At 50.4% G+C, this 25,000-nt stretch overlaps 2 protein-coding genes across 2 annotated transcripts in view; one reads left to right on the top strand and one right to left on the bottom strand.

The window, feature by feature from the left end:
• The window catches only part of LOC143275647 (26S proteasome non-ATPase regulatory subunit 1-like), a 231,624-nt gene that overhangs the window by 107,377 nt on the left and 99,247 nt on the right, over positions 1-25,000 (bottom strand). The window lies entirely within an intron of this gene.
• Positions 6,751-25,000, top strand: part of LOC143275212 (uncharacterized) — a 41,871-nt gene continuing 23,621 nt past the window's right edge. The window contains exons 1-2 of the mRNA XM_076579187.1: positions 6,751-6,765; positions 9,388-9,727. Coding sequence (XP_076435302.1) covers positions 6,751-6,765; positions 9,388-9,727 — 355 coding nt within the window. The remainder of the gene's footprint in view (positions 6,766-9,387; positions 9,728-25,000) is intronic.

Raw genomic sequence — 25,000 nt, 5'->3', positions numbered from 1 at the left:
CACACACACTCTCTCTCTCTCTCTCTCTCTCTCTCACACACACACACACTCTCTCTCTCCCTCTCTCTCTCTCTCTCTCACTCACACACACACACACACACACACACACACACACACTGATGACAAACAAACTTCACAACTGACTGATGACACTGTAAATCCCAGGTCTCACATGGATAGTCACTGTGACCACTGACATGGGGTGTCCAAGCATTAATTGTTTACACGTCAGAAGGCTCAGCACAGCACACTGATCCCACCAACTTCCAAAACAAAGCACATACACCACGGACATAATGTTCAGCTGCCGGCCATGACTTCGGGGTCCAAGACATGTGTGAAAGTCGGATCAGTTCAGACATTATAGATTACGTGAAGTTTAAACGAGAGAGAGAGAGAGGAGAGATGAGAGAGAGAGAGAGAGAGAGAGAGAGAGAGAGAGAGAGAGAGAGAGATCAGAACTTTAAAACTTTTTTTCCCAAGGATCACACACCTCCGAAAACGGAGTATGGCTCCCTACATGGCGGGGTAAAAACGGTCATACACGTAAAAGCCCACTCGTGTGCATACGAGTGAACGTGGGAGTTGCAGCCAACGAAACAAGAGGAAGAAGAAGAGAAGATTCAGGGATCAAAAACCGTTTTGAGTTCGAGAGAGAGAGAGATTCAGATTCAGATTATTTATTCATCAACAGGCCTAGGCCCCTTATGAAGGGGTAAGTGACAATATAATAACAAACAAAATGAAAATATATAACCAACCAAGGGCAAGGAGGAGAAGGAGGGAGAAGGAGTGTAAGGGGAAGGAGAAGAAGGGAAGGAGAAGGGGGAGAGAGAGGGGGGGAGGGGGAGAGAGAAGGGGGAGAGAGGGGGAGATAGAGGGGGGAGATAGGGGGGAGAGAGAGTAGAGAGAGGGGGAGGGCGAGGGGGGAGAGAGAGAGTGGGGGAGAGGGAGAGAGAAAGGGAGAGAGGGGAGAGAGAGAGTGTGAGTGAGAGAGAGAGAGAGAACTCAAAACTTTTTTTTTTCTTTTGTTGTGTTTAGTTCATTTTGTTTTTGTTTTGTTTTTTAATTAAAGGATTATCTTCAAATATGTTTTTGAGTTCTGAGAGAGAGGGAGGGACAGACAGAGAGAGAGGGGGGAGAAGAAGGGGGGGAGGATGGAGAGAGAGAGAGAGGACGACAGCGACGCGGCAAGTCAGCAAGCAACCAACCCACAGACCGTTCCCACGCAGGTGAGTAGTAGCACACGCACGCGCACGCCTCGTTCACAAACTCACACACACGTACAGAGGAGTGGCTACTACTCCCGCAAGCACCTCCGGTAATTTGTGTGAGTGTGTGTAAGCGTGTGTGCGTGTGTGCACGTGCGTGCGCGTGCGCGATGGCATGAGGGGAAGGATCGGTGGACAAGATGTGTCTGTGAAAGCATCGAATGACGATGTGTGCGACCACGCTTCTTCTCGCTCCGCTACGATTTCCATTTATCATTTTCCATTCAATTTTTTAAACTGCCTTTAAGTTGGATTTTATGTCACAGAAGGCTGTGGGAAGGGGCGAGTGCTTTTTCACCGTCGTCGACGTCGTCATCGTGAACATCATCATTAACATCATCACTATCGTCGTCATTATCGTTCTCCAAGTTGTGCATTTTTCAAAAAGTGTTGAAGAATGGTGCTGGTGACAGAAGGGAGTGTGGAAAGGATCTTGTTCGGGATTAATACAGCTGCCATCATCCATCACATATTCGTCGTCTCAGTGAAGTCGTCCTCAACAGGTGAAGTTCCATAAACACCCCACCCACCCCTTTCCATTTCCACCCTTTTATTTGGCACTGCTTGAGATTTTTTGTTGTTTCTTTTCAATTGCGTATGGTTTCGTATGGTTTTCCTGCTGGTATTATTATCTCTGTTGCTGCTGCTGCTAGGTCTATGTAATAATTTTTTGGTTGCTTTTATAGATATAATTATCATCATCATTATCATGAATACTATCACTATCATTCATAACCATCATCATTATCAATATCATTTAATATGATCATTATCATCATCATTTATGTCATCACCACTGTCATCATTACTGGCGTTGTGGGGTTGACGTGTGGCAGCTGCAATGTCCATAAACTGGTCCACAATCCCCCCACCCCCACCCCGCCCCCCTCTCTTTCTCTCTCTCTTTCTCTGTGCCCATCTCGCCAGCTTTCTCTACCGCAGTCCGTCCGTCCCCTTCGTTATTTCGCTTTTAATCTGTGCCAATCAATAACACAACGGGGAAGCATCGCAGTCGCTGAAATTGCAAACTGTCTGGACCAGCTATTTGTGACCCCCACACCCCACCTCCTCTATGTGTGTGTGTGTGTGTGTGTGTGTGCCTGTGTGTGCGTGCGTGTGTGTTAATGCACGAGCGCGCGCGCGCTAACAGTGCCATTTTCTCTCAGATCTATTCTGTATAATTCTCATTCATGTATGCATATGAATGTGTGTCAAAACAACGTAACACAATTAAGCGAAGTTTGTCAGTGTGCTAAAAAAAACACAACAAAAAACAAAAAAAACTCACCACTCCTCTTGGGGGTTGGGGGAGGGGGGGGGGGGAGGTGAAGTGAGAAATCTGACAGGACCTCGTTTGAGTTTCGAACAGGGTCAACGGAAAGGCAGATGGTATCAAGTCTACACGTTGCAACGCAAGAAGAAGCCTTTCAGAAATAAAGGCTGAATAAATAAATACATACATAAATGAATAAACAGATGAACAAACAAATAAATAAAGAAGTAGTAGTAGTAGAAGTAGAAGAAGAAAATGATGATTATGACGACGATGATGATGATGATGATGATGACGGCGACGACGACGAAGAAGAAGACGAAGAAGAACAACAACAATAACAACAACAACAAGAAAGGGAACAAGAAGAACGTGGAAAAAACAAGAAAAATAACGAGAAGAAGAAGAACAAGAACAACGAACGAACGAACGCTCCGAATACAAAGTTCACTGAATCAGACTCCATTCCCCACCCCCACCCCTCCCTCCAGTTTGCTCCTCCTACCTCCCCTACATCCTTCCCCCCCCCACCCCCCACCCCTCCCTCCAGTTTGCTCCTCCTACCTCCCCTACATCCTTCCCCCGCCCCACCCCCCACCCACTCTCCCTCCCTCCAGTTTGCTCCTCCTCCCACCCACTCCTCCAGTTTGCTCCTCCTACCTCCCCTACATCCTTCCCCCCCCCACCCACTCCTCGCTCCCTCCAGTTTGCTCCTCCTACCTCCCCTACATCCTTCCCCCGCCCCACCCCCCACCCACTCCTCCCTCCCTCCAGTTTGCTCCTACCTCCCCTACATCCTCCCCCCGCCCCACCCCCCACCCACTCCTCCCTCCCTCCAGTTTGCTCCTACCTCCCCTACATCCTCCCCCCGCCCCACCCCCCACCCACTCCTCCCTCCCTCCAGTTTGCTCCTCCTACCTCCCCTACATCCTTCCCCCGCCCCACCCCCCACCCACTCCTCCCTCCCTCCAGTTTGCTCCTCCTACCTCCCCTACATCCTTCCCCCGCCCCACCCCCCACCCACTCCTCCCTCCCTCCAGTTTGCTCCTCCTACCTCCCCTACATCCTTCCCCCGCCCCACCCCCCCACCCACTCCTCCCTCCCTCCAGTTTGCTCCTCCTACCTCCCCTACATCCTTCCCCCGCCCCACCCCCCACCCACTCCTCCCTCCCTCCAGTTTGCTCCTACCTCCCCTACATCCTTCCCCCGCCCCACCCCCCACCCACTCCTCCCTCCCTCCAGTTTGCTCCTCCTACCTCCCCTACATCCTTCCCCCGCCCCACCCCCCACCCACTCCTCCCTCCCTCCAGTTTGCTCCTCCTACCTCCCCTACATCCTTCCCCCGCCCCACCCCCCACCCACTCCTCCCTCCCTCCAGTTTGCTCCTCCTACCTCCCCTACATCCTTCCCCCGCCCCACCCCCACCCACTCCTCCCTCCCTCCAGGTTGCTCCTCCTACCTTCCCCCTACATCCTTCCCCCGCCCCACCCCCCCACCCCTCCCTCCCAGTTTGCTCCTACCTCCCCTACATCCTTCCCCCGCCCCCACCCCCCACCCCTACCCTCCAGTTTGCCTCCTACCTCCCCTACATCCTCCCCCCCCCACCCCCCACCCACTCCTCCCTCCCCTCCAGTTTGCTCCTCCTACCTCCCCTACATCCTCCCCCCGCCCCACCCCCCACCCACTCCTCCCTCCCTCCAGTTTGCTCCTCCTACCTCCCCTACATCCTTCCCCCCCCCACCCCCCCACCCACTCCTCCCTCCCTCCAGTTTGCTCCTCCTACCTCCCCTACATCCTCCCCCGCCCCACCCCCCCACCCACTCCTCCCTCCCTCCAGTTTGCTCCTCCTACCTCCCCTACATCCTTCCCCCGCCCCACCCCCCCACCCACTCCTCCCTCCCTCCAGTTTGCTCTCCTACCTCCCCTACATCTTCCCCCCGCCCCACCCCCCACCCACTCCTCCCTCCCTCCAGTTTGCTCCTCCTACCTCCCCCCCACCCCTCCCGCACCTCTCCCCCCCTCTTTCCCCTCCATCCACAGACGCCGTAGTGTGCCGCACCCTTGCTGAACACCGTCTCTCCCCAGGAAGAGGCGGCATCATGATGAGGGTGAACGCCTCTCTTGATATCGGCGCTGTCCGATTAGAACGCAGCCAGCATTCTACGGTGTGTGCCTGACCCATCGTCTGTTCCACAGGTCTGGCGATACCGTCATGTTGCATGGGAGACTGATGATGACGGCAGCAAAGAAACAAGAAACAAAGAGATGGATGGGAAACAAAGACAGAACACAAGGGGGCGAGGGGGGAGAGACAAAAAAAGGCAAAGAAATGAACAGACAGAAGTGAAGAAACACAGACAGAAAACAAAGAATACAAATAAAGAAGGGGAAATATATATAAAGACAGACTGACACACAGGGAAACTCTTATTACGAGCACAGGATTAAAACAAGTCTAGTATGCTTATTTTTCTATACCTCCCCCCCCCCCCCAACCCCCACCCCCCCACCCCCCAAAAAGAGTTTCTTCATTCAGCCCAAGACTTTTCTCCTTTCTACCACCTGTCTCACAAACTAATGAGCACACGTGTGGCCGCCGCACACAGACCCAGATCATAACCATAACCAGGCAAAATGATTCAGCACAGTCTCTGTGTGTGTGTGTGTGTGTGTGTGTGTGTGTGTGTGTGTGTGTGTGTGTGTGTGCTGACCGTTCAAAAGCGGTAAACTTGTGCAGGCTCTGGAACTCCTCCCCTCCTCACACACACACACACACACACACACCCTACCCCCCACCCCCATCTCCTCACTCTTCCCCTCTTTTCTCTCCTCCACGGGTAAGGAGAACCCCTCCTCCTTCCCTCAGGGCTATCAGACCCCCCCCCCCCTCCCCCTGCCTCACTTCCCCTTCCTGATTTCGATCCCGGTTCCTCGCTAGCGACCCGCCTAACCCTCCCTGAAGCTGGTCTGTAGACCTGTAGGAGTGAGAGGGGGAGGGGAGAGAGGGGGGAGGGATGACAAACTGCATCGCTATCTGTCAACTGAGAGGGAGAGAGAGAGGGAGAGAGAGAGAGACGAAACAAAACGAAACGAAACTTTACCGGTGTACTGAGATAAGCAAATACACATGCTTTTTTTCACCCAGCCCTGGGCATGAGAAAGAAAGAAATGAATAAATAAATGAATGATAAAAATATATGAACAAAAATGCAAATATCAAGAGAGAGAGAGAGAAGAGAGAGAGAGAGAGCAGAGACAAAGAGACAGACAGACAGACAGACAGACAGACAGTGAGCTCGCCGATAGACCAACCGTCGTCAGGGGAGCCGTGTGCGCGCAGTGATCGTAATCTTCCGGCAAATCGAAAGAAGGGCGTTCAGGTCTGCTGCCCGAGTCACGCCCCAACGCCCCCCTCATCAGGTTCCCATCAAAACTTTTTCCTCTGCTGTCTGTCTGTCTCGCCTGTCAGTCTTCCTCCTCCTCCTTCCATTCATTCACTCATTCATTCTCTCTCTCTCTCACCTCCTCCGACCCAAAGCCGCAACATCTACTCCATACTGTTGAGTTCTTAGCAACGGTAAGTGTGAGAACTAGCAATTATATATATATACCGTCGTCAACTACAGAATGTGTATCTGGTGTCACTGTTTAATCCACCTGAAAAGCTTACCAACCCATCAACACCCCTCTGCTGTCTCTCTACTTCCTTACCCATACTCCCCTCCCCCTGCCATTCACCACACACACACACACACACACACACACACACACACACACACACACACACACTATACATTCCCTATCATTTCTCACGCAGGTACCTGTGAAGACTCCTCCATATTTTTTCCTCCCCCTCTCCTCTTTTTTTCAGTACCCTCGTGTCTCCAGCTCCTAAACAACCACCACGACAGCTGACCGCCAGGGTCCAGCCAAACACGCGCCATCTCTCGCCAGACGACGGCATCGACACCAACACCACCACCATCATCAGCGGCAGCAGCGGCATTTTATCACCCCTCCCCTCCCTCCCCGCAACGTCGTCTTCCTGTGATCCTCCCGCCACCATCAGGGACTCCCCGCGGACAGACGATGGCTGCAGCTGCTGCTGACCACAAAGGAGTTGTTAGTATTGTTACTACTAGCACCGCCAGGCTGGTGGGGAAGGCGTCCGTGCTTATTGTTAGTGTGGAGGGAGAGAATATCACCATGTCACGGTCACACGTTAGATAGAAAGAAGAGCGAGAAGACACCAGTCCCCCTACCACCCCACTACCCCTCTCTCTCTCCCTCTCTCTCTAACACACACACACACACACACACAGAGTCCCATCCATTCCACTCCACAAGGGAGTGACGCTATCGCCCTTGCTTCCCATCAAACAGCCCTCCCAAGAGGAAAAAAAAGGGAGCAAAACAACTAAAACAAAAGAAATAAAATAAATTTTCAAAAACAAAACAATAATAACAAAAACAAAGGAAAAGGGAGGGGATTACGGTACTGTTTATGGGAGGTAGCTTCTTCCTGACCAGAAAAACCACCAAATCATTCACCTGTCTACAGGACTAGGTAGCTTCTCCCTGACCAGAAAAACCACCAAATCATTCACCTGTCTACAGGACTAGGTAGCTTCTTCCTGACCAGAAAAACCACCAAATCATTCACCTGTCTACAGGACTAGGTAGCTTCTCCCTGACCAGAAAAACCACCAAATCATTCACCTGTCTACAGGACTAGGTAGCTTCTCCCTGACCAGAAAAACCACCAAATCATTCACCTGTCTACAGGACTAGGTAGCTTCTCCCTGACCAGAAAAACCACCAAATCATTCACCTGTCTACAGGACTAGGTAGCTTCTCCCTGACCAGAAAAACCACCAAATCATTCACCTGTCTACAGGACTAGGTAGCGTCTCCCTGACCAGAAAAACCACCAAATCATTCACCTGTCTACAGGACTAGGTAGCTTCTCCCTGACCAGAAAAACCACCAAATCATTCACCTGTCTACAGGACTAGGTAGCTTCTTCCTGACCAGAAAAACCACCAAATCATTCACCTGTCTACAGGACTAGGTAGCTTCTCCCTGACCAGAAAAACCACCAAATCATTCACCTGTCTACAGGACTAGGTAGCTTCTTCCTGACCAGAAAAACCACCAAATCATTCACCTGTCTACAGGACTAGGTAGCGTCTCCCTGACCAGAAAAACCACCAAATCATTCACCTGTCTACAGGACTAGGTAGCTTCTCCCTGACCAGAAAAACCACCAAATCATTCACCTGTCTACAGGACTAGGTAGCTTCTCCCTGACCAGAAAAACCACCAAATCATTCACCTGTCTACAGGACTAGGTAGCTTCTTCCTGACCAGAAAAACCACCAAATCATTCACCTGTCTACAGGACTGACCGAGCCAACGACAAGGGGTTTGGTCAGAACACGGATCGCCCAACAATTGTCAACGTGTGTGTGTGTGTGTGTGTGTGTGTGTGTGTGTAAAGGAATCCAGACAAAAGAGTACCACTGACCCACCAATGACCCAGGGAAAGAAAGAATGACCAAGGCACTCGCCTCATCCTCCGTTCCCTTGCAGGAGGACAAGTAGCCGCCAGCACAACCACCTGCCCACCCACCCACCCACCTCCAAAACAGACTGACACACCTACATAATTGAACCTCACGTGAAGCACCCGCTGCATCCGGCCTTTCTTTCTTTCTTTCTTTCTTTTGTCCTGGCACTACTGTGTGAACTGAACACAGGCCACCCATCATTTCCGCTCTGTCCCACGCAAAGCTGACGTCATTCGCACGACACCGACAAAAAGAATAATATATAAAATATATTTTTTTAAATCGCCAGCTCGGACCAAAGAACGCGACAGAGTGAGTCCACGCGCACTTCATGCCCACGGACCATTTCCATTTCTCCGCTCCTTGCTGTTGTCGTCACTTCCTGTCAACTCCCAATTCCCCATCATCACCGGCCGCCACAAAAGGAATCACGTCTCCCTCACGTTCTCAAGGCCAGACTGATCGCGTTGGGTCACGCTGCTGGTCAGGCATCTGCTTAGCAGATGTGGGGTAGCGTATATGGATTTGTTCGAACGCAGTGACGCCTCCCTGAGAAAGTGAACTGACCTAATCTACACGGTTTGAAATCTAAGAGTGCAATAATCCAACAGAGCTGAAGCCACGTAGAAAGTAAGGGGGGATGAAGAAGGGGAAGGGGTGGGGGGTGGGTGAGGAACAATCAGCAATATTCCCATAATTAAAAACATACAATCAACACACACACACGCACACACACAGAGAGAGAGAGAGAGAGAGAGAGAGAGAGAGAGAGACTCCTCATCACGGATATTACTGCGGTCAAATGACATTTCTATTGATTCGTCCACAAGATATTGCGAAAAACATCAACATGCACAAGCGGGAGAAATCATCCAAATAGAACAAAATAAATATCACATTAAATAAAATAATAATAATAATAGAGAAAAAAACACCACCACCACCAGGGATAAAAGAACAATCACAGCAAAAGTTCAAAATTTAAAAAATAGAATTAAAAAAAAACAAATACAAGAACAAAGAACAAGAACAACTGGAAAACATTCTTTTAAAAAAAAAAAAGGAAGCAAAGCAAACAACAAAAGACAACAACGATTAAGAACACACACACACACACACACACACAACGTAAAGGAACACAACTTCGCCCCCCACTCCCCCCCACCCTCTCCCCATAACAAAACGCATAATGACCATCGAAGAAGCCATGTTTCCCACCAACCAGAACCAGAACCACCACCAAAACCACCATCACGACAACAACAACGACAAGAACAACGACCCCCGCCACCCAGCCTACTCCTTCCTGCAACTCCTCTACAACGCAACCACCACCACCCTCCCCACTCCTTCCTTCAACATCACCCTGGGAAACACGGGCAAGGAGGGTGGAGGGGGAGGGGAGGAGGAGGGGAGCGGACAGAGGTGGGCGGTGCTGGGTCTGCTGAGCATCATCGTGTGCTCCGTGGTGGGCAACGTTCTGGTGTGTCTGGCCGTGTGCTGGGAGCGGCGCCTGCAGAACATGACCAACTACTTCCTCATGTCGCTGGCCATCGCCGACCTCCTCGTCTCCGTCGTCGTCATGCCCCTGGGCATGATCGTGGAGCTCTTCGGTGAGTTGTGTCCAAACTTTTCTTCTTCTTCTTGTAAAGTAATAGATGCTCTCTCTCTCTCTCTCTCTCTCTCTCTCCATATTTGATCGTTGATAGTTGTGTGTTCATGTGTCCTTTTGATGTAGCCCTACCCCCCTTTCCCCCATCCCTCTTTTTTCCCTTCTGTTTTTATACCCCAGGGCTGTGTGAAAAAAAGCAGATGTTTTGCTTATCTCATTACCCTGGAAATTTTTTTGTTTGTTTGTTTGAAAGGCGTTGTAACGCTGAATGGACATTAAAAACGTTGTCATTCTCTCTCTCTCTCTCTCTCTCTCTCTCTCTCTCTCTCTCTCCACCAGTCCATCCCCCTGGGGGTTAAAGAATGTGTCAGTTATAACTTCCACCTACTACCAAACTACCTACACCTGCCTCCCCCATCCATCTGCCAGCCAACCAGCCCAGCCTATCTGACACTCCAGACAACGCGGTCATTCCCATTTCAACCCTGACACATTCACATCCCTTCCTCTCCCGTCTCTCTTCGACGACTTGCATTCGCTCACTGCACACACCTATCATCACGGCTTGCAACGCAGTTGAAGTCCTACAGGAAAATGCCATCCATCCTGGACACCCCGCAGGCTGAGAGAGGGAGCGACCATCATCAGTCAGTGCTAAGAGAGAGAGGAGGAGGAGCAGCAGGAGAAACAGACTGGAGTGGCATGAGGAATGAATTCTCGGATCCATCATGGGGGCAGGGGGAAATCACGTGTCGCTCCCTCCTGTTCTCTGTGGTTCGTGTCTTGACTCTGGAGCAAGGTGGAGGAAACTCTCTGTACCGACCTCTTTCTCTCCCCTGAACTCCCACCTCTCTCCATCAACCTTCCACATACTCCCCCCCACCCCCACCCCCCAAAGGAAACGCAAAAGATCATCAGGCCTGTCTGTCTTTCCCCCTAAAGGCTGTGGGATGTCGCAATACGCTTCATTTGTCTACTGGTCTGTCTCTTTGGAATGAGTGTGCGTGCGTGCGTGCGTGCGTTCTCTCTCTCTCCCTCTCTCTCTCTCTCCCCCTCTCTGTCTCTATCTCTCTCTGAGTAACAAATAACAAAGGCCGACAAAGCACCACAGACCCAAACTGACAGGATCTCCAGTTTTTCCCCCAGGGTCCCAAAGAGACAGAACACAGACATCCTCTCTGGAGAGGGACGGGGTGTGGTTGTGTGTGTGGGTGTGGAGGGGACAAGGCCAGACGTGTTTTATTTCAGGAAACCCTGTGGGCACATGAAAATGTTACATATTTCATGTAACTAATACAAATATTCAGGTATTGTGCTTTTTTGTTGTTGCTGTTGTTGTTTTAAATATATATATATATATATATGAATACAATGATAACTGGCCACACTAACTGCCTGGTGTCATGTCCGCAAAGCTTGCTGTTCAAATGCCGAAACACCTCCTATCCTAACAGCACCCCCCCCCCCCCCCCACCACCACACAAAACTGCACCATCCCACACTCCACCCCCATCCCCCTCCCCACGTACAAGTTGGCTCCCCTTGGGGCACAGAACATGGGTTCAGAAATAACGACAACTCTGATCCCCGTCCCCAACACCCTCCCCCCCCCCCTGCCCCCCCAAACACCCACCCACTAAGTCAGGCTGCGCAATTTGGGAACAACGAAGACGCAGGAACCGAGAGGACATGGCAGCAAATGACAAAAGTAGAATGCAAAGGCGGAGGTTGGAGATGGGGTCAATAAGACAGAGAGACAAGGCAGACAGACACAAAGAGATGCAAAGATACTGACAGAGACAAAGACAGGAGTAAACAAAAAGAATATATGTATGAGAGAGACAGACAGACAGAGAGAGACAGAGACAGAGACAGACACATCCAAGAGAAGATCAACCAGTTTCGACGCTGACTGATTTCTGATCAAGTACGGGAGAGAGTGAGAGGAGGCGGGGGGGAGAGGGGGGGAGTAGACAGAGAGGGAGAGTGTGGGATGGAGAGGAGGAAAGAGAGAAGAGGGAGAGAGAGAGAGAGAAAGAAAGAGAAAGACAGACAGACAGAGAGAGAGGCGCAGTGTATCAGATGAGCTCGTTCAGATAAGATCAGCTGATGTCACAAAGACTTGCCGCGCCAAGAAGATGGGATCATCAGTCCGTTGGTGAACAGACTGGTTGTGCACTGCTGACGGCATAGACCCAGTGCCACACTCACTGCCTGTGTTGACTGGGGGGGGTGGGGGGGCGTCACAGTGCTTAGCGTTCCAGTGTTGTCTTTTCTTGCTGTCTTTTTTTTTTCTTCCCTGCTCGTCTGTTGTTAAAGTTTTTGTTGTTATTGTTGTTCGTGTTTTTCTCTGTCGTCGTTTTTCTGCCATTTTTTAGAGCCAGACAGCCTAGCGACGCACGCACGCACCCACCCACCCACCCACCCACACCAACTGCCTCACATATGTTTATTTCAAGAACGAACACAAGGAAACTAAGCGGCTAACCTATCAAAATAACTAAATGAATAAATAAAATATGGACGGAAAGACCGTGGGCTGAGAAAGGAACAGAAAAAAAGAAAAACAAGAAAGAGGAGAGAAGAAGACAGACAACAAACAGAGACAGCCACAGAGACCACAGAGAACGACTTCAATGTCTTCCTGGTTGGGCAAACTGCGAAAGTTAGGTCAGAGGATTAGGAAGCACGTAGTGCCGGTTTCCAAAGTGCGTCTTTCACACGACATGGATCCCATCAACACGATATCACTAACCAGTTTGCACCGAACACCCCACCATCACCCCAAGTCCATGACTCGCTGACTGGTCCGCCTACGTGTTTCTTTTGTTTCTTTTCCGCTGCGCTGGTTTGTTTCTGTGGTAGAAGAAGTAGCGAAGGGAAATAGGGATGGGGGGCGGGGCGGGGGCGGGGGGAGCAAGCGGAGGCTAGCTGCATTCACAGTTACCCCTCCTCCACACCCCTTCCCCTAAACACACACACGTGTGTAATATTCAATTTCTCTCTCTCTCTCTCTCTCTCTCCTGTGTGTGTGTGTGTGTGTGTTGCTTGTTCTAATACAGTAGCCTCAATCGATGCGAGGGAGAAAAACAAAACAAAATACATACATATCGGTCAATACCAGAACGCGACGCAGCAGAACAGTCATCTATCCCCAGCTAATAAAATGAAAGAAAGAAGACAAGACACAGATGAATCGATGTCCAATCAACGAAAACACGACACACGTTTCTGTCACCTTTGTCTACACCATCACTTTGGTCTTTCCCGTTATCTGCATAGCTGTCTTGATCATCGAAATCATTTTGTCCCCACCCCCCACCCCCACCCCGCCCGCCTCCCTCCCTCTCTGTCGGTATGTCTGTCTGTGAGGAAAAGGAAGAATCAAACAGTTGACGGTTGACAGTCGTGTCCATTTGGTTGAATAAGCATACTATTCCTTTTTTGTTGTTTGCTTTCTTTTGTCTTTATCTAGGATTAGCGGTGGACAGGGGTGGGAGGGGGCGGTGGGGGGGCGATTGTGCGAGGGTGGAGAGGGGGTATGGAGGGGGTGGAAGGTTAGCCGCCTGGAAACGCGTCTTTTCACTTTTCATTATCAGGACACCATTATCTTGTTAGTTCCTCTCACGTGGCTTTCTTCAAAGTTCCTTTTAACCAAAAAACAACAACAACAAAAAACCCTGTGGTTTACAAAACACGCAATGACAACTCCCCGACTTGACGAATTAAAGCATTAGTCAGTTATACCAGGGGAATATTCTTTGTTATCACTATTACTGTGTTTTAAGCCCTACCATTATCAATTTGCAGAACAGTTCACTTTTGATAAAAGAGCAATATGAAGAATTAAAGTCTTGCCCCCTTTCCAAAATGTCCACATTAAGTAAATAATGATTTGAAGTCTTCTTCCATTCTTCCAAAACTCTCTCCCTCCTTCCCCCGAACTCTCTCTCTCTCTCTCTCTGTTAACCTCCTTACTGTTCATCATTCCCCTACAGGCCACCAGTGAACTGTCAGATTTTACTGCCCAGCCCCCTTTCTGTTTCGCTCTGCCCCCACACCTCCACCCCCATGGACCCCGCAACCCCTCCACCACAACCCCTCAGCCCAAAAGCGCGCGCCAAGAGGATTAAATCTACATCACATCCCATTTGCGCTCTTGTCTTCCATCCATCCATTTCCAGGCGGGAAAATTGCATTTCTTACACATGGTCTTTGGCCCAGTGGAGAGACCTTTTGGCGCCTACCACTGCCCCTAGGCCCTCCAACATCACCACCCCACCCACCCCCTACTCCTCCCCCCTCATCCCCCCACCCCCGTTTCCTGCTAAAAGCCTGAACAGACGAGCCCTACAGAGGACACACCTCACCCCCCACCACCCACCCACACACACACACCATGATGGAGTTTTGAACACATACCACGTACAAAGCCATGGCCCGAACTGGCCATGCAAGGACATCTCCTCTGCAGGCCTGTGGTTGGAATCCCACAAGAGGCCGAGGTTCGTCTCCTTCGTTTTAGTTACAGTCTCCCCCACCCTCCTACCCCACACCCCCCCTTCTTTCCTTCCTGACATGATGAGCCAGGTCGTAAGGTGTCTTGATGTCCAAGGGGAACGTGCCCTTTGCGCGCGTAGGATGAGAGGAACCTATTTTACCCTTGGGGGAGAAGCTGTGAGAGGTACAGAAGGAGGGAAAGAAGGGGAAGAAGAAGGCGAAGGGAAAGGGGGAGAGAGAGCAAGGAAGAAGGAGAATGAGAGGAAGGGCGAAGAAGGGAAAGGAGGAGAAGGAGAAGAAGGGGAAGAAGGAGGAGAAGAAGGGGAAGGAGGAGAAGAAGGAGAAGGAGAACAGAACAAGAACCAGAAAAATAATAAAAGAGCAGGACTGGAGAAAAATGATAACATCAACGAAAAAAACGGAGGGGGGTGGGGTAAGGGGGAAGAGAGAGCGGGGAGAGAGAGAGGGGGGGGGAGGGAGGGGGGAGGGGGAGGGGGGAGAGAAGGAGAGAAGGGAGAGAGAGGGGGAGAGAGAGAGGGGAGAGAGAGTGGGGGAGAGAGAGGGAGAGAGAGAGAAAGGAAAAGGGGGAGAGGGAAAGAGGGATGGTGAGAGAGAGAGGAGGAGAGAAAGGGAGAGCGAGAGAGATGGAGAAAGGGAGAGAGAGAGAGAGAGAGAGAGAGAGAGAGAGAGAAGTACTGTTATCAAAGAGAGCGCGCCATCTTTCACTCCACGGGAAACTTCTGTTACGACAGACCAGCAAGCGAGCAACACCATATAATACAAGATAACACAACACAACGCAACGCAACGCACAACACAATCCAACGCGATGCAACGTAATGCAACACAATACAACACAACGCAACACAACAAAACGCAACACGATGGAACAGGTCACAACACACATCCGCTCAAAGAACTAAAATAACACATGGAAATATTTCCAAAATAACTCAGGATTTGAATATATTAATAACAATAACAATAATAATAATAATAAATAAATAAATAAATAGAAAATAAAACTTACTAAATAGATGAATTATATATATATATATAGCTTCCCACCCCTTTTTCATTTTCAATATTCGGAGTGGCAGAAGGACTGGCAGGGGTGAAGGGGTGGAAGGAAGAAAAAAGGGGATCCGATGGGAGTAGCAGTCGGGGTAGAGATGGGATTTGGTGGCGTTGCACGAGTTCAGGTAGGTAGTGTGTGTGTGTGTGTGTGTGTGTGTGTGTGTGTGTGTGTGTGTGTGTGTGTGTGTGTGTGTGTGTGTGAGCGTGTGTGTGTTCTTTTTGATGATTGATAGTCAGTGTCTGTTACAGCAGCACAAGCGATATCGCTGTGCGCTTCTTGCTGAAATCTTCAGCAAGCTTAATCCGATTTTTGTTTCTTTAATCTCCCACACTCTAACTCTCTGTCTTATTCACTCTGTTAATCTAACACACACACACACACACACACACACACACACACACACACACACCACATGATAAAAAAGGGGGCGGGGAGGGAGGGAGAAAAACTAATGTTCAACAACAAAAAGGAACTTCCATCAGTCTCTGGACTTTTCGTCCACCCCCTCGCCATCCCTCCAAAGCCCTGCGTGTATGCGTGCGTCCGAGCGTGTATATGTGTGTGTGGTGTGTGTGTGTGTGTGTCTGTCTAAGTGCGTTGGAGCGTATGTGCTCAAGCGCTGTGTCCCCACTGTGACAAGACGTGATAGGGCGGGCGGTCACTTCAAGAACACTTGTACACCAGTGTCCGGGATAGGAGGAAAATAGACAAGAGAACCACACGTGTTCCAAACCAACCAAAAAAAAAAAAAAAAAAAAAAAAGTGAAGACAACGACAACGACAACTTCTATCTATAATAACCTCTATCCCTAGGCAGCACTCAAGCGGTGAGCCTGCCCGTCTCTCGCACGAATGTCAAGAGGTCGTCCAAGACTCACCAGCCTCCACCAGAGCCCTGGGGCAGGAGGCTCTGGTGAGTGGGGGTGGCAAGGAGTGCGGCAGGGGTGGGGGTTAGGAATCAGTGGCGGTAAAGGAGACACAACAAGAAAGATGCTGCAGCTGAAGGAAGCGGAGGGGAGAGGAGGAGGGAGGGGGGGAAAGACTTGTTAGCTCCAACCAATCCCATCCTCCACCTTCTGCCCCCCCCCCCCCCCATCCCCCTCACCGCCCCATTATCCCCCCCTTTCCTCACCACCTCATTTCTTCCGTATTTTTAGCCACTGATGGACGAGGGTCTCTCTCTCTCTCTCTCTCTCTCCACTTCGTCGATATGATAAAACCGAAATTCCATCCTTACACACACACACACACACACACACAATGACACGCACATGTAAGCACACGCACACATACATACACACACACGCGCAAGCCTACACCAAGGGGAAGGACACACAGCAAGGTTTGTTGATGAAGAACAGAAGAGCCAGCACTGTCTGAAAGAGAGGGTAGTGAGAGAGGGGGTGGGGCGTTTAATGAAACAAAGTAGCGAACTCAAAATATGAGGAAAAAGCTATACTTTTCATGGAAAGAAGAGACAGACAGGCAGACAGAGACAGACAGACAGAGAGGGACACACACACACACACACACACACACACACACACAGCAAAGCAATACAAAGCAAAGCAGTAAGCTCCTGTTTGTGTACAGGGCAGTTGTTGATTCAACACGTTGGAATCGCTTGACAAAGATATACCCCCCACCCCCCACCCCTCCTCAAACAACACACACACACACCTCCCACCACTCACCCACCCCCTTTACACGTCCGTTCCTTCCTTTTCAATCAATCAATCAATCATTTTATTACATGAAAGAGAACACATAAATTTGTCTTCAGGCTCGTCGTAATGTTGGGGTGTTTTTTTTTTTTTGTTTTTTTGTTTTGTTTTTTTGTGGTCTTGTTTTTGTTTTTTTTTCTTTAAGGGGAAAAAGCTTATTATAAGAAAATAAAAATTTAGACGAACTTGGGGTCAACGAACAGAGTTGCGCCCCTTTTATATGTTTCTAATTTCTTTGTCTGTAATGCGTGCGTGCGTGCGTGCGTGCGTGCGTGCGTGTCTGTGCTGTGTGTGTGTGTGTGTGTGTGTCTTTCCTCTATTCATTCTCTTCTTTCTATTGCATCAGCGACAATCGATAATCACAGTCCACACAATTTCACCACGTCGCTTTTACTGGATGCGAATCTCGCCTTTTTATGTTGGTGCATCGACAAGAGGAAAGGAAATGAAGAGAACAGAAAAAGAAAGAAAGTAAGAAAAGAAAAGAAAGCGTTGCCTCGGGGTAACCGGAACTTGCCAGTGACCGATAAAAAAACGCTACAGGGATTTTCATCCACCCATCAACGGAGACTGCCCCGGGTAACCATCCATCCACCCATCCACTGCTCTCCAATCAATACCAACAGATTTACGTTGCTTCCCCTCCCCCACCCCTCCCCCCCAACCACCAGCCTAACCTCCCCTTCTTTCCGACCTTGTGCACTGATTTTGGTGTGACCGCCATTACTTATTATCTTCACTCCCACATTGCAAACCTATTTTCTTACTATTATGCATTATTACTATTTTATTATTAATAATATTATCATTATTAAACATTAATAATATCAATACATCAGCCCACCACCACCATCATCACTTTTTTCTTCTTTTTTTTAATATTATTCCCAGTGACCATGGCCATGAATACCACCACGACCACCTCGTTCCCTAGTTATCAAAATCTGGCTATCTCACCAGTTGAAATGAGGATTTCGGACCAGACACCCCCACCCACCCACCCTCACCTTTTTTCCCACCCCTCCCCTCCCACCAACCCACCCGTGTCTTGTAATTTCAAAGTAACACGGCAGAAACGGTAAAGTATTTGGTGGTGTACGGCATCGGACTTCAAGAATGTGGACTGTCGCTATCCAGCAGTGTCTACAAACCCAATCTTTTCTTGTTTCACCCCCTCTTTTTCAACCTGTTGGAGGTTGCTCTGATGTGTGTGTGTGTGTGTTGGGGTGCAGGAGGCACGAAGAGGCAATCACTAAGCTGCGTATCGTAACACGATGTGCGTCACATAATGATATTTCTCGCTCAATTCTAATCCGAACGTGGACCTTTTATCATCTGGTGCATACTGAGTTTGACACCCACTGAGTTTGTTTTGTTTGACCGCACACAGTTATTACTGGACGATACTGTCCGACAGTAACGAAGACCACTACCTGTACTGGAGAAGAAAATCTCGACACTGGCGTATCGCCTGCTTGACACACTACAGTCCGAACAGTGGCCAAGAACAGTCCACATGCGCCGCTGGCTGCCAGGCTGCGTGATGATGGTGTACCTTGCTGATGATGGTGTACCTTGCTGATGATGGTGTACCTTGCTGATGATGGTGTACCTTGCTGATGATGGTGTACCTTGCTGATGAAGGTGTACCTTGCTGATGATGGTGTACCTTGCTGAGGTCTGCGTCATGTGGGACGACAGGAGCGGCTTGGGGGAGGGGCTGTGGACTGTCGGGGGGAGGGGCTGTGGACTGTCGGGGGAGGCCGGGCAGGGGGCGATGGAGGCGTCGGACAACTGTCGTGATTTGTTTGTTGGATCACCTCAATGCTGGGTGGGAGGACAGGTTTATTGGGGGTTCTTTTTCCTTTTGTAGTTGTTGTTTGTCTGCTTGTTTGTTTGTAGTTGTTGTTGTTGTTGGGGGGGGGGGGGGAGCAGCAAGTTGCGAATCGAAACGAGGATCGGCCTTCTCCCCCACACACACCTCCCTCCCTCCCCCTATCCCCATGCCTTCCCCATCCCCTGTTGGTCGCCACTGCTGATGTTGCTGTTGCAGTTGTTAGCACTGTACCTGTTTGAATGGCGATGTTGTTTCTTTGTCGTAACGTCGGTATACGGATGATGGTAGTGTGGTGGACAGCTGATCACAAGGCGTTTATATCGTTCTCCAGGCAACGACGGACTGTTGGGCACTGTTGTAACGTCGTGCGTGCTTGACGGCTCGATAAGGTCACGTGGTGCGTGCTTGACAGCTCGATAGGGTCACGTGGTGCGTGCTTGACGGCTCGATAAGGTCACGTGGTGCGTGCTTGACGGTTCGATAGGGTCACGTGGTGCGTGTTTGATGGCTTGATAGGGTCACGTGGTGCGTGCTTGACAGCTCGATAGGGTCACGTGGTGCGTGTTTGACAGCTCGATAGGGTCACGTGGTGCGTGCTTGACGGCTCGACAGGGTCACGTGGTGCGTGTCCGACAGCTCGACAGGGTCACGTGGTGCGTGTCCGACAGCTCGACAGGGTCACGTGGTGCGTGTCCGACAGCTCGACAGGGTCACGTGGTGCGTTGTCTGACATGGTGCTGAATGGAGGCTTCCCGTTCAGGCAGCACGAAGCACTGTACGATCAATATGTTTTGATGTTACTGTTGTAACTCAAAGAAAAAGTAAATAATGGCGATGTTGGGAGGAGATGAGGAAAGTAGGTGGGAGGGAGGGAACGGGGAACGTGTGAAGAGTGTGCTCTGTTGTCGTTATCCTTTACTTTCCCACAGGGAACGGGGAACGTGTGAAGGGTGCGCTCTGTTGTTATCCTTCACTTCCCCATAGGGAACGGGGAACGTGTGAAGGGTGCGCTCTGTTGTTATCCTTCACTTCCCCACAGGGAACGGGGAACGTGTGAAGGGTGCGCTCTGTTGTTATCCTTCACTTCCCCACAGGGAACGGGGAACGTGTGAAGGGTGCGCTCTGTTGTTATCCTTCACTTCACCATAGGGAACAGGGAACGTGTGAAGGGTCGCTCTGTTGTTATCCTTCACTTCCCCATAGGGAACGGGGAACGTGTGAAGGGTGCGCTCTGTTGTTATCCTTCACTTCCCCATAGGGAACGGGGAACGTGTGAAGGGTGCGCTCTGTTGTCGTTATCCTTTACTTTCCTACAGGGAACGGGGAATGTGTGAAGGGTGCGCTCTGTTGTTATCCTTCACTTTCCCATAGGGAACGGGGAATGTGTGAAGGGTGCGCTCTGTTGTTATCCTTCACTTCCCCACAGGGAACGGGGAACGTGTGAAGGGTGCGCTCTGTTGTTATCCTTCACTTTCCCATAGGGAACGGGGAACGTGTGAAGGGTGCGCTCTGTTGTTATCCTTCACTTCCCCACAGGGAACGGGGAACGTGTGAAGGGTGCGCTCTGTTGTTATCCTTCACTTCACCATAGGGAACAGGGAACGTGTGAAGGGTGCGCTCTGTTGTTATCCTTCACTTCCCCATAGGGAACGGGGAACGTGTGAAGGGTGCGCTCTGTTGTTATCCTTCACTTCCCCATAGGGAACAGGGAACGTGTGAAGGGTGCGCTCTGTTGTTATCCTTCACTTCCCCATAGGGAACGGGGAACGTGTGAAGGGTGCGCTCTGTTGTTATCCTTCACTTCCCCATAGGGAACGGGGAACGTGTGAAGAGTGTGCTCTGTTGTCGTTATCCTTTACTTTCCCATAGGGAACGGGGAATGTGTGAAGGGTGCGCTCTGTTGTTATCCTTCACTTCCCCATAGGGAAAAGGGAACGTGTGAAGGGTGCGCTCTGTTGTTATCCTTCACTTCCCCATAGGGAACAGGGAACGTGTGAAGGGTGCGCTCTGTTGTTATCCTTCACTTCCCTATAGGGAAAAGGGAACGTGTGAAGGGTGCGCTCTGTTGTTATCCTTCACTTCCCCATAGGGAACGGGGAACGTGTGAAGGGTGCGCTCTGTTGTTATCCTTCACTTCACCATAGGGAACGGGGAACGTGTGAAGGGTGCGCTCTGTTGTTATCCTTCACTTCCCCATAGGGAACGGGGAACGTGTGAAGGGTGCGCTCTGTTGTTATCCTTCACTTCACCATAGGGAACGGGGAACGTGTGAAGGGTGCGCTCTGTTGTTATCCTTCACTTTCCCATAGGGAACGGGGAACGTGTGAAGGGTGCGCTCTGTTGTTATCCTTCACTTCCCTATAGGGAACGGGGAACGTGTGAAGGGTGCGCTCTGTTGTTATCCTTCACTTCACCATAGGGAACGGGGAACGTGTGAAGGGTGTGCTCTGTTGTTATCCTTCACTTCACCATAGGGAACGGGGAACGTGTGAAGGGTGCGCTCTGTTGTTATCCTTCACTTCCCTATAGGGAACGGGGAACGTGTGAAGGGTGCGCTCTGTTGTTATCCTTCACTTTCCCATAGGGAACGGGGAATGTGTGAAGGGTGCGCTCTGTTGTTATCCTTCACTTTCCCATAGGGAACAGGGAACGTGTGAAGGGTGCGCTCTGTTGTTATCCTTCACTTCCCTATAGGGAACAGGGAACGTGTGAAGGGTGCGCTCTGTTGTTATCCTTCACTTCCCCACAGGGAACGGGGAACGTGTGAAGGGTGCGCTCTGTTGTTATCCTTCACTTCCCCACAGGGAACGGGGAACGTGTGAAGGGTGCGCTCTGTTGTTATCCTTCACTTCCCTATAGGGAACGGGGAACGTGTGAAGGGTGCGCTCTGTTGTTATCCTTCACTTCCCCATAGGGAACGGGGAACGTGTGAAGGGTGCGCTCTGTTGTTATCCTTCACTTCCCTATAGGGAACGGGGAACGTGTGAAGGGTGCGCTCTGTTGTTATCCTTCACTTCACCATAGGGAACGGGGAACGTGTGAAGGGTGCGCTCTGTTGTTATCCTTCACTTCCCTATAGGGAACGGGGAACGTGTGAAGGGTGCGCTCTGTTGTTATCCTTCACTTCCCTATAGGGAACGGGGAACGTGTGAAGGGTGCGCTCTGTTGTTATCCTTCACTTCCCCACAGGGAACGGGGAACGTGTGAAGGGTGCGCTCTGTTGTTATCCTTCACTTCCCTATAGGGAACAGGGAACGTGTGAAGGGTGCGCTCTGTTGTTATCCTTCACTTCACCATAGGGAACGGGGAACGTGTGAAGGGTGCGCTCTGTTGTTATCCTTCACTTCCCTATAGGGAACGGGGAACGTGTGAAGGGTGCGCTCTGTTGTTATCCTTCACTTCCCTATAGGGAACGGGGAACGTGTGAAGGGTGCGCTCTGTTGTTATCCTTCACTTCCCTATAGGGAACAGGGAACGTGTGAAGGGTGCGCTCTGTTGTTATCCTTCACTTCACCATAGGGAACGGGGAACGTGTGAAGGGTGCGCTCTGTTGTTATCCTTCACTTCCCTATAGGGAACGGGGAACGTGTGAAGGGTGCGCTCTGTTGTTATCCTTCACTTCCCTATAGGGAACGGGGAACGTGTGAAGGGTGCGCTCTGTTGTTATCCTTCACTTTCCCATAGGGAACGGGGAACGTGTGAAGGGTGCGCTCTGTTGTTATCCTTCACTTCCCCATAGGGAACGGGGAACGTGTGAAGGGTGCGCTCTGTTGTTATCCTTCACTTCCCCATAGGGAACGGGGAACGTGTGAAGGGTGCGCTCTGTTGTTATCCTTCACTTCCCTATAGGGAACGGGGAACGTGTGAAGGGTGCGCTCTGTTGTTATCCTTCACTTCCCTATAGGGAACAGGGAACGTGTGAAGGGTGCGCTCTGTTGTTATCCTTCACTTCACCATAGGGAACGGGGAACGTGTGAAGGGTGCGCTCTGTTGTTATCCTTCACTTCCCTATAGGGAACAGGGAACGTGTGAAGGGTGCGCTCTGTTGTTATCCTTCACTTCCCTATAGGGAACGGGGAACGTGTGAAGGGTGCGCTCTGTTGTTATCCTTCACTTTCCCATAGGGAACGGGGAACGTGTGAAGGGTGCGCTCTGTTGTTATCCTTCACTTCCCCATAGGGAACGGGGAACGTGTGAAGGGTGCGCTGTTGTTATCCTTCACTTCCCTATAGGGAACGGGGAACGTGTGAAGGGTGCGCTCTGTTGTTATCCTTCACTTCCCCATTTCAACTTCTCCCACCCCCCATCAGCTTACTTTTTTTTTCGCTTGAAAAAAAAAAAGTGCTTACCCCACTATTCTTCACATACACATACACAAAAGAAACTGATAGTCGCGTCTTCTTCCACTTACCTTCTTCGAACAATAAACAACAAAGGGGTGTGTGAATCTACGTTCTCCAACTGGCAACCGCTGGGTGCTTCTTAACCCCGGCACGCCCTGTTTGCTTGCTCTCCCTCTCTCTCTCAAGCACGCACGCACGCAACCCCCACCCCCCACTCCCCCTTTCTGCTCCCCCTCCCCCCTACCTCTCACACACGCCGTACCCTCAACTGAGCATTTACACAATTCCCAAAATTTTGAGTGACTTTGTCAGAATGGGCGCAAATAAGGATACCGCTGGCGTTGTTCGAACCATCTTGGTGTCACGTGGAAAGTCGACCGGTACGAACGTCAAGGACGATTGGTAGAACTAAGAAGTGCACATACAGCTGACCTTTCTTTCGCGCGAGACATGAGTAAGCCAAGGGCGCCCAATATCATGGCACTGCTTACTAGCCCGACGGCATTTGCTATCACCTTGCACAATGGTAAGATAAATGGCACTGTAGACAAACCCTCAGTGTGTGCGTGTTGTTGTTTTTTGTTGTTGGGTCTTTTTTTTTCTAACCTTCACCTGTTTGGGTTCGTTTTCCTGTATCTCTGTGTGTTCCAGTTAGCGAAACGTGGGCCCTTGTCCAACAAGACGACAGCGCAGCTACTGTTCCTGTGTACCGTTTGATACGTGTCATTTCTCGCCTCCTTCAGTTATGGGGGAACTGGAGGGCAGCTAGCTAAAACCCTTCCCCGCTGGCCAATCCTGTCTCTCGCTGCGGGGCCTGTAAAATTATCTATAGCTCCAAGTCCTGTGTAGTCCTACGGTTCATCTGGGACGACCCCCAGACAACAACGTCTAAGCTATCTTTTCAGTTTTGGATGAGAAAGGGATGGGATGGGAGTGAAAAAAAAAAAGGAGTTTGGAGAAAGAGGGAGAGGTGAGAACGGGGGGCAGTAGAGGGGCTGGGGAAGAGAGATACAGGGCAAGAGGAAGGAAGGAAGGAGGGAAATTGTGAGATGCAGGGCAAGAGGAAGGAAGGAAGGAGGGAAATTGTGAGATGCAGGGCAAGAGGAAGGAGGGAAGGAGGGAAATTGTGAGAGGCAGGGCAAGAGGAAGGAAGGAAGGAGGGAAATTGTGAGATACAGGGCAAGAGGAAGGAGGGAAATTGTGAGATGCAGGGCAAGAGGAAGGAGGGAAATTGTGAGAGGCAGGGCAAGAGGAAGGAGGGAAATTGTGAGAGGCAGGGCAAGAGGAAGGAAGGAGGGAAATTGTGAGATACAGGGCAAGAGGAAGGAAGGAAATTGTGAGAGGCAGGGCAAGAGGAAGGAAGGAAGGAGGGAAATTGTGAGATACAGGGCAAGAGGAAGGAGGGAAGGAGGGAAATTGTGAGATACAGGGCAAGAGGAAGGAGGGAAGGAGGGAAATTGTGAGATACAGGGCAAGAGGAAGGAAGGAAATTGTGAGATGCAGGGCAAGAGGAAGCAAGGAAGGAGGGAAATTGTGAGATACAGGGCAAGAGGAAGGAAGGAAGGAGGGAAATTGTGAGATACAGGGCAAGAGGAAGGAGGGAAGGAGGGAAATTGTGAGATACAGGGCAAGAGGAAGGAAGGAAATTGTGAGATGCAGGGCAAGAGGAAGGAAGGAAATAGTGAGATACAGGGCAAGAGGAAGGAAGGAAGGAGGGAAATTGTGAGATGCAGGGCAAGAGGAAGGAAGGAAGGAGGGAAATTGTGAGATGCAGGGCAAGAGGAAGGAGGGA

This window comes from Babylonia areolata, chromosome 30 (assembly GCF_041734735.1).
Source record: "Babylonia areolata isolate BAREFJ2019XMU chromosome 30, ASM4173473v1, whole genome shotgun sequence".
NCBI classification, from domain to species: Eukaryota; Metazoa; Mollusca; class Gastropoda; order Neogastropoda; family Buccinidae; genus Babylonia; species Babylonia areolata.
This window is presented reverse-complemented; position numbering and strand designations above follow the sequence as displayed.